The following is a 10,757-nucleotide window of genomic DNA, read 5'->3' as shown; positions in this document are numbered from 1 at the left end:
TCCTGCTGCAAGCTCTGGCAGTAGGGCAGAATCCTTCTCAAAAGAGCAATAAAGGCAGCAAGTCTGGCTTGTGCTTGTATTCTGAGGTGAAATAACGTTCAAGGGATAATATTGTAGCGCATGGAACAGGTAACATAAGCAGCAAGAATTTCACATGAGCAGCATAGCTATCCAATGCAGATAGCATCTCTGGAGGATAAAAATTAGGAGATATTGTTCTGTCTTTATCATCAGTTTGATGACCCACTTCCTCATCAAAGCAGAACTCTGGAATATTTCTGATTGTTGTGTTCTGCCATCTCTGGGAACAGAATCAGCTCTTCCCAGTCAACAGGAAACAGAATCTAGCACTGTGTTCCTTCCACAAGTCAAGCATATGTTTTGGGGTTTTTTTATTTATTTAGGCATCTAAGTCCCTCCTCCTTCCTCCTGCACCAGCTATACTGATGGCTGCATGTTTGTCCACCTTGGTAATTATGGTGGTGTGCTCATGGTTGTGGTGATGAGTACTTTCTTTGCCATCTGCACTCTCCTGTAGATGGATGAGCTGCTGTTCTCCAGAATTATCTGCTTATAGAACATGATCGCTATTGTGGCACCTGGTTAAAGACTAAGTAAATTAAATGCAAAGAACAGTGGTAGGCTGAGGAAGCAAATAACCTGACCAGGGAGGAGTGGGGCAGGCTGAACTGGCTGCTCCTGAGACTATAAGAGGAAGATGATGAGATTGTTCCTGTTGTGAAACCCAACAAAACGACTCAGCAGAAATTACTTAGTGCAACCTAAGGGCATTCTTACCTAAAGGGGTGGAAGAGGAACAGGTGGGAAAAACAGGGGCAAAAGGGTATGATCAAATCCAATGGTTGATCAACAGAGCCTAGGCTGTATTCCTATTAAATGAGTTTTGTGACAGTGCACAACCTTTTTTGAATCTCTGTGAGCCAACTTCAGGGTAGACTAAGAGGCAAGTAGAATAAGAGGTCTGTGTGTCACCTGTTGGAGAGAGAGACTAGGGGACTGTGGCACCAGTGCAACTGGCTGCCAGTTTCTGGTAAAACCTCTGTTTTCTGTGTGTGCATGTAAAAGGTTTGCAAACTTTAATATGACAGGTGGGAACCAGCACCTAGAAGTATGTGAAGTCTGAACTGGTGAATGGTTAAGAGGCCTGGGTCCAGGCCTAGATATCAGATGGACTTGAAATCCACACTGATTTTTGAGGGATCAGAGAGTACCTGTGAACTAAGAAAGTGAGGGTCCTTTGAGTGAACTTCACACCTGATCTGCTGGAGGAGGCAGTCAGGTTTGGATTGTCTGTTCTGCTCATATTACCTAACTGCTCTGTTTTTGTGGGTGGTGGTAAAGGTGCTGCTTTCTGCTCACTTGTGTGTGTGTGTACATGCCTTTTGGAAATACATGCCCTGCCTTTATTCTGTGTGAAGGAGTAGAACAGGCTCCCATCTATCAACCTGCGATGAGAAAATTCTGTTTCCAAGTTTTATCTGAATTCATTGACAAACATGCATGTTTCATCATGTTTGATGGATAGTTTGGAGGCTAGTGGGATTCTGGAGTTAAAATTAAATTTCCATCCTAACTAGGGTTGCTCATAGTGAGGAACAGTCCAGAGGAGGAATAAGTAGTCAAGACTTGTGATTTGATATACTGGCTGCCTCAGTTTCCTTTCCTTCCTTTCAAATGGGAACTTTTAGACTACTTATCTGTGTTGAAAAGCTGTTTCTCTGTTAGCTCAGTGAAGTCCAATTAACTGCTTCAGCTTTACTTTCTTCTCTACAGTATTTTCCATTTCTTCCATTCAATTACTAAATGATTTCTGAAGAGTCTAATTAGTGTTTTTCCCCTGTAATTAAGGACCTTAGTTCCTCAATTTAAACTCTTACCAGAAAATCCTTTGAGTTTTTTCTTAATCTGTTCCATCCTCCATTCATTGTTAAAATAGCTCATTTGTGATATAAGGGCACTTTTTATAGAGGAGGCTATTCTTGGAACTTATTGCAAACTCTAACTTAAGTTTATACTGGATTTGGGTTGGTTTGTTTGTTTTACCTCAAAACTAGAATTGTAGAATTATTAGCCTTATATTTAATGACAAGGAAAGAATCCTGATTTGTTTACATCTGTTGCACAGTCATTGTATTTCAACACAGCAAGTTTCCAGTTGGATCACTGTATATGGTCATGCTCTAAGTTAGTTTAAAAAGGCAGTATTTGCTTTGATTAGAGCTCATTAAGCCAGCACTCAGCTCTATCAGTGGCATTCATCAGAATCTTGCCAGTGTGTAATGTTTGTAAGGCTGCCAGTGGAGCTCCGTTCACACTTTGAGTGCTAAACACTGCCAATGAAGTTAAGTAATGCCACTTTTGAGAGAGCAATACTTTAATTAGAGATTGTGGGACTTGTGTATTCTGACTTATTAGGAGGGTGCTCCTCCTGAAAGACACCAACATAGTGAATGTGCCTCTAGAGTAACATGTGCCTTATAGAGACACAAACATGTCTGTTCATGCAAACTCTTCCCATCTCTCTTTCCCCAGAAACAGAGTAGTGTTTAAGTTTTGGATCCCTACATTAAGACTGGAAAGACCTACTCCAATCCTTTGGTGATTGTGATGTACCTAGTGGGGAGTGGGATTTGAACTATCTCTTCTGGATCTTAGGTGATAGCATTGTCCTCAGTGTTTGAGAAACATGTTTTCCCCTGTCTCCTGGCAGCTTTTGACACCTGGCATACTTTCCATTCCCAATGCTATTACATGGATTCACTGAATGAATGCACTTCTTTTGTTGGTGTAGTCATCTAAAGCTGACAGTCATTCCAGGTGTGGGAATACAAGATTCAAGGTAAAATCTCAAACTAAGTCTTAATGCAGCTTTTCGAAGTTTCAAAGTGAATAATGCTGAGGTACAGTGTTTACACCTGTGATAAAACATCTGAACATAGCAGGAGTAAAAATGAGCCAAGATGATCAACTCTGGTTCTAGTATTTGCCAGAGTACTTCAAAGCTATGTTTCTCTGCAATACTCGGTTATTTCCAGAATCCAGGAATTGAGGAGCCACTTTTCAAGGTTCTGCTACAGGTTATCTGAGAATGAATAGTAAATGGTCCTTTCCCACCCACATTCTTCTTCAGAGTTTCCAGTGTCTGCCTTTCCGTCTTTCCTGGTTTCTCAACTGCAACTGCCCGGTTTTAGACTCAGCTGGGAGCTGGCACCACAGAGCCACTCACTGCTCCTCCGACCTTCTGAAGGGGAAGAAGGAAAGGGAGAAAAAAAGGCAAAACCCCATGAGTTGAGATAAGGAGAATTTAATAGAACAACACAAAAGAAGTAAACAACAGTAATAGCAATAACAGTAATGAAACAGTACATAAAGCAAGTGATGTAAACGACACAGACCAGGCTATCTCTGAATGGCATCTCCCCAAACTGAGAGTGCCCCTCGCAGCCCCTGAGCAGGGTACCAGGATGGCATTGAATATCCTGTTGGCTGATTCAGTTGTCTGACCTGGCTGTGAACCGCCTCCCAACTTCTGATGAACATCAACCCTACTCTAGCTGAACCAGGACAACAATGTATGTTACTGCAGCTCTGTATTAAAAACACCTTTCTTAATCATACTACTTCTGTTAGCCCTAGAGGAGGCTTTGAAGGATTCGGTCCTAGAAGACTGACCTGTCCTGTGCTATCTTTTCTGAACAAGGCTGAGGATTCATCTGTATTATTTACCATGGGTGATGTTTTACTTTCATGACAGCCAGTATACAAGCTTGCCTCACGTTTTTTCCTGTACTTATGATGTCTGGGATTTGGGCAGAGTTTTGACCCATGTTTCTCATGCTTATGTTGGGGTGGATGGCATGCTTGTTTTTATGTACAGAGGATTTTTCCATACATGGAACAGAATTTTCAGAAAGATCTTGTGTCTCGCCATCTTGAATGACCTTGGTGGCACTTTCTCAGGAACATCTGTTTCTGAAATTATGAGGACATCTAAATTGGTTGTCTTTGCTTTGAACAAGCACTATGGTTTCAAGCCTAAAGTTGCACTTAGTAAAATGATATTTTCCATCACTCTTCCCATAACAAACTGTCCCTTCTCCAGTAAGTACCTGGGAAGTCCTACAGTGAGAATTTGCATGTAGATAAAACTTTTTTTAAAATTGTTTCTGTGATGGCTCACTGTTCTTGTTTCCACCTTCCTGAAGTCCATTAAATCTGCAGTTGAGGAGAACTCTGTTGGCTTTGGTGCATACACTTCTTATTTAGTATGTTTGTAGGGTGTGTTAGGCAGTGATTGAAAATAGAGGAGGAAATGGCTGAACGTGAATTCTGTAGGCAAAATCACTGATCTCAAATGCTGTGAGTATGAAGGCCCATTGTTTAAAAGTGCTTATGAAAAACTGTTCTTAAATAACAGTTGCTGGACCATAGTTTTGTCTTCTGCTTGTTACCTGGTAAAATGCATAGAAATACAAACCAGTTGCAAGGGCTTTTGATATACCTTTTTATTTTTTTTTATAATAGGATGAGTTTGATTCATGTGTAATTTGTAGGATTTTAGGAGACTGTTTTTAAGTTCTCAGATGCAGGTAATCAACTTGTTTTACAGGAAACAAGATTGAATAATAGTCAGAAAACTGGCAGGTTTGACTTCAGCGCATCTATGGCAACAGAGTAAACAGTATTCCTTTGGTGTGAAACTCTGTATTCTTCTTTCAAAGGACATGCATATGCACATTTTCCCTGTGTAGGGCATGCATGCAGTCACTTGAACTGAAGACTTAGCTTTAGCTGTACTTAGAGCAAGGTTGCTCATATTTTAATTGGAATAAAGAAAATCGTGACAAGGACGTTATTCAAGGTAGTTAAAAAAAAATTAAAAAATCAAGGCTAACTGGTGAACTGGAGAACTTAACACTGATTAAGCCTGCAGTAAAGTGGCAGATGGAATTCAGTGTGAATAAATGTACTGAGGCACACAAAGTAGGAATCCTCTACAACTGCTATTACAATTTTTTGAAAGTAATTTAGGGGTCATAATAGATCTCTAAAAATAGTAGCCTCAGTGTTTAGTAGGTACCAAAGAGACAACCACTGCTAGTCGTGACTAAGAAAAGCACCAGGAATAAAATGGGACTTGTCATCTTGTGTCAATTCAGCTCTGACATATTTTCAGTTGCTACACTGTAACGTGAATTTAACGCTACTGCAGAGGTGTAAGTATATATACATATACACACAAAAACAAGAATTAGTGTTGTGGTTGTCCATTATAGGCTGATAAATAATCCTACCCTTTGCTTTAAGGGTCTTCCATTTATTATTTAATTTCCATGTTTTAAGCTTGTCATAAAGTACATATTTAAGGTATCAGTGCCTAAGATACTAGGTTTTAAGAAAACTTTCTGCAGTTTTCACTAAAGATTGTCTGTTGACCTATAAACAAGCAGTGATTTATCTGATTAAGTATGCAGGGAAAAATAAGAGTGAAGTAAGTTTTCATGCCTTTCTCCTTTATCTTCACTGATTCTAAAACAGAAATTGACCCTTTATAGTTCCTTTGGTTTTTTTTTTTCTGATTTCTGTGGAGCTTTAAATAGCCGTTGTGAATATTTAGGGCCTAGTCATCTGAGGTTTGTAACAAAGCTTTTTGTAAAACCACTGAAAAGACAAAACCTGGGAAAGCACAAAACTTGTATAATCTTGGCATAGTGTTCCCACAGTTCCTGCTGCCTTGATGTTGAAATAAAACTGCTGAAAGAAATCCTTTGCATTGCAGACCAAGACAAGGTTGGAGTTTTTTCCAGCAGTTTTGAGAAGTTAGATTAAAATAAAAAGAGATATGTGTGATACAAGTTAGATAAGTCTGAAGAAGATGGATAATCCAGGACAGAATACCTATGCAGAAAAGGAAGCCTGCAAAACACTAGCTGGCTGTCCATATTCAAGTAGATACTGAATAGCTAGGAGGAATTTACTACAGTAGCTATTTTCTCTGAACAATGTTACTTACACATCAAGGGCTAACACAGAAAATTGAGGAACAGTGTAAAATGTGGTGTCACCTAATGATCATTTTGAAAGAGGTACTAATGACTTGTAAAAACAGGAAGTACACCTAGTACTAGAAGAGAATTAGTGGATGATCAGAAGTTTCTAAAAATACTTAAATGAACAGTCTGTAAATTAATTTTTTTCTATTAAATTAATCAAATCATGTATAAAGTAAATGAGTTTCAAAATTTGGACATGATAGTATATTAATTTGTTTTTACAAATATTTTCTCTTGTATTTTGCAGAATGAAGAGAAAGCATCAGTCAGTTTTCCCTCACTTCTTAGCCATATGACTTCTTCTTTCTTAAATCATCCTGTAATTCCAATGACAACATATGCAGAATCAGGTGTCCCAGAGATGCTAAATACTTTTTCTCCACTTATGTCATCCATGCCTTGTGACATGCATATAGTCAATCTGAGGGCAATCCAATCAAAGGTAAGGTCAAAACACAGGGTTTTTTTATGAGCAAAATTATGATATAGCTTGTTCATATAGTCGAATCAAATACTCTAGGAAACTAATTTGTGTGGGTTATTTTTTTATGATATGCTAAATAGTGGTTTGATGACTAGTTTTTTTTAAATACTGCAGGAACTAGAGGCTTGTTTGTCTCATTAGCATGAAATAAAGGATTTATTTTTTCACATTATAATAATACATATTGCATTATTCTGTCAGAAGGGGTGTATTTCAATGAATCCCCAAAGTTAAAAGCAGAAGGGTTCATATATTTGGTCTCTTCTGTATTAAGAGGAGTTAAATTTAAGGTCGTTAGACTTTGCTCTGAGTACAATAATTTCTGGCTTTAATAAAGCATATAGTTTTAACCCCATGTGATGCCATTTGGAAGACTTAAAGAAAACCTACCGAATCTTAACATCCATAGGAATAAATTGTTAAAATATTTTTAAGCTTAAATACAATGCCTCTTTTAGTTATTCTAACATGAGCTTACAATACTTGGTTCTGTGAAACTATTCTCTGGTAGGTGTACTAAACCAAAAAATATTTTAAACAAAACAGGCCCTGTTACATACTCTATTTTTTCTCCTTGCAAAGGAACTTATACAGTTGCAACCAGAGTATTTCAATTTTCTGCTTTGATAAACCACAGAATTGGAACTGCTTGTGCATCGTTCTTCCACCAGCTCATGTATAAATTCTTTTCAGTTTTTCAACACCTTTTAAAAAGTGGGATATATTAACTTTATGCTGTATTGCAGTATCACTCACCAATGCTGTTAACATAGATATGAAATCCTTTTCTAATTCTGCTATAGCTAGGTATTTACAAACTACAGTTGTCCCTTCTCACTTAGTGTTTGTGGTGGCTGAGATAGAACTGCTCATCTATAGTAGCCTCAGATGATATTCAAAATACCTGAAAAACTTGCCATTGCTACTGCTATAGAATCTCTTTGCTTGGAAGAGACTTCTAAGATCATCAAGCCAAACCATTTAATCATAGTTCTTCCTTTTTAGTCTTATTTTAAAACTTAAAGAATTAGCATGCTTATTCTCACACTTTGTCTATTAGTAGTTCAGTTTCATGTACAGTCAGCTGTGACTGTTTCTGATTTTGAATTTTGAATGGAATAGTTCTTGATGTATCTTCTGACTTCGAACAGTTAGGAGGAAGCTTTGTATTGAATTAAATCTTCATGTGAAGTTTGTTCACACTTCACTGTAAGATCTTTTCATTTAGTTTAGCCACCTCAGCAGTGCCTATTTGCTTCAGCACATCAAGTTCAGGGGCTGACCTCCATGCACATGCCTCCTCTTCTTTTTTGAGGACTATATTTCCTCCCCCCCTTGTTTGTATCATATGACCATGTAACCTGTGAAATGAAAGAATATCTCTGGCTGCTTTTTTTTTGGTTCAATTTTACTACTCATAGGTGAATTCTACCATTTTCTGGGCTATAGCAGCCCTGCTATCCCAGCTGGTGTAAGATTGTTTGAGGCTATGGTCTTTTACCTGTCCATAACTGAGTATTTCAGGGATAACTAGATTAACAGCTCTTGAGCTTGCAGCATTCCTTTAAGCAATTCAAAGTGAAAGTTAACTCTAGTCATAGGATAAAGTGATGCCGTATCTTGCAAATTTCTTGCATGCCAAAATGGCCTTCGAAAATTTCTCCTCACTTTGTTTTCTTTCTGTGTCTTCCAAGAATTTGAATGACAAGTGTCATAATTCTGGCTAAATGATGCAATGCAATTTTTTTTTCCAGAAACGTAGACTACTTTTCCATTGATTTGGCTGTTGAAGATGATTTTCAAGAAATTATATTGTTACAATTTCCTGTATAAGCATACCAAATTAAAATGAAGTATTATTAAGATTTTAAATAGAAATCAGAATGCATGAAAATGCATTAAAGCATAAATGAGAAAAAACATGAGGGAATTCCTCATTTCCTTTTAAACTCTGCTTCTCTGGGAAGAATATTGCTGTTGTTATAAGATACGTGATCTCATTATGGAAGAATCCAATGCCTTAGGAATATGCAATTTAAAGATTTTTTTTTTTTTTAAATAGCGCTCCAGTTTTTAAGGTGACACAGATTTTTCCCCCTACAAGTAGGCTAGGCCTCAATATTTTAAAACTGAGTACATTTGTTCCTTTATACTACGTATAAATATGTATTTTTGTCACGTTGCTTGAACTTCTCAATGCAGGTCTGTTAGCTTACAGTAATCAGGTAAAAAAAAAAAAAAGTTTAAATGATTTCTCTTTCTCATGAGAAGTGTCAGTAACATAGCCCTAGGATACTGCTTATGACAAAGCCTAGCAAAATTTTTTTTCTTCTAGAAGCCTGATGCGAGAAACATGTTTAATTCTTGGAGATCAAAATCAAGCCAAACTTTGGCAGCTCTTCCAAAAAAGGCAATCTGAGATTTGATGTTACATTACAAAAATTCCCTAACTACTGTTCTAAGGCTGTGAAGTTTTAAAAGATTAAGGATGGATGTTCTTTGTTCAAAAATGAGAAATTTATTACAGGTTTTTCTGCAGTTAGCATGATCATATTTAGAAAGTTTATCTGATGTAAATTAGGCTTATCTTTGCTCAGACATTCCTTAGGCTTACATACAGTTAATCTAACTTTCCCAGGGATGATAGAAGAAGAGCTAGGTTAAAGTAGATGCAGAGGCTGTGGCAACTTACTCAGTCGTACACCTGCTTTGGCAATCGAATAGCTTAATTTGTGACACATGGATGGTACATGCATGTTAAAATGCCAGAAATTCTAAAAGGCTGACCATTGTAACATGGATGTTTATACTTAAAAAATCCCTTTTCCTGAAGGTATTATTAATTGTTTATTAACTTTCTGCTTTATTTTTTTTTCTTAATTAAGATAATATTTAATTTTAAAAAATTTAAATATTCATGCCATCATTTGAAATGCATTAATGCATTTGTTATGCAGATTACTACAAGATAATTCCACTGTAATAGGGAAAGTGTTTGATACACATTACTGACATGTCATTTTTAACATCAGTTTACCCATAGGAAGTCAGGCTGTTGCAGTATGAATTTTAATACTTCGCTGATAGGATGTTTAGGCAGATGCTATCATTTTGTGTGCATAAAAATGTCTACTTTTAAGTGTAACACTGTCATGTCAGTGAAAAAAAAGCAAATCAGGTAAATAACTTCTGTTGGAGACAGAAAATAATTTGTCATATGATAATTAATGCCTTACTTAATGTAGATAATGGTACTACTATTACAGTAACAGAAAAGAACTTTTTCAACCATGAATAGTATTAAGTACTGCAAACTTGTTTGAATATGCTGACTGTAAACACCATTAATTAAAAAACTGATTTTGGGTGGTTATAAGCTAATGATGTTGATTAAAATCTGAAACTGAGTTTTTTTCATGGTTTGTAAAATATGCAAAGTTTTTACCAGACAGTGTTCTACTGCAAAGTATCTCATCTGAATTCCAAATATAGTTGAGTCATTTTTTCACTGTTTTAAATGAGGAACTTAAAAAACTCTAACACTAAATCTATCAGTTTACCACTTTTTCTTATCTGAATGAGCAGTTACTAATACGAATTTGTCGTACAGTGAAGCTGTGTCATGCTGAATTTCAAAGAAGCTGGTTCATGCTATTCCAAGATCTCCTTTAGTAGGAGAAAATTGGTGTGGATCTAAAGCCTGTTAGATTAAAACCTCTCTCATTTGTTACTCCTTCAAGAGCTAAAGCATCACAGAGTGCCTAATGCTTGTTGGCATAGGTTACTCCAAGCTAATAGATGCTTACTGAAGTACCAGGAATGAACCTAACTCATCACAGAGTCTTTTCAGAAAAAACACCAGTGCAAAAACAAGTAAACCAGAAAAAAATTGGAGAACAGCCCAGGGAGTTGGCATGGCTGTGCATAGAACCATCTTATTATATGTCCTTATTATATATGTAGTAAGATGAAAAGCTGAAGAATGTGAAACAACAACAGAAAAGAGATAGAAAATAAATTACTAAGGTGAGTGTAGCAATACAGCAAACGGCTTGCAGTTTGAAGGACATCTTGTCATATGTCACTTCTGTCCTGTCAAGATAGCTTGCATGCACATTCATCTATAATGTAAAGAATTCATTTTCTGTTATTGTTGCTGTACAAGTGTGGTTTTCTACATCTTAGTGTAAAGGGGAGGG

The 10,757-nt window shown here is 36.9% G+C and overlaps 1 protein-coding gene across 1 annotated transcript in view; it reads left to right on the top strand.

The window, feature by feature from the left end:
* The window catches only part of LOC103781774 (alpha-mannosidase 2-like), a 68,262-nt gene that overhangs the window by 53,460 nt on the left and 4,045 nt on the right, over positions 1-10,757 (top strand). The window contains 1 exon segment of the mRNA XM_008949496.1: positions 6,322-6,516. Within this exon segment, the coding sequence (XP_008947744.1) occupies positions 6,322-6,516 (195 nt within the window).

This window comes from Merops nubicus, unplaced genomic scaffold, assembly GCF_000691845.1.
Source record: "Merops nubicus isolate BGI_N331 unplaced genomic scaffold, ASM69184v1 scaffold15211, whole genome shotgun sequence".
NCBI classification, from domain to species: domain Eukaryota; kingdom Metazoa; phylum Chordata; class Aves; order Coraciiformes; family Meropidae; genus Merops; species Merops nubicus.
The sequence above is the reverse complement of the archived record's forward strand: the minus strand, read 5'-3'. Positions and strand labels throughout refer to the sequence as shown.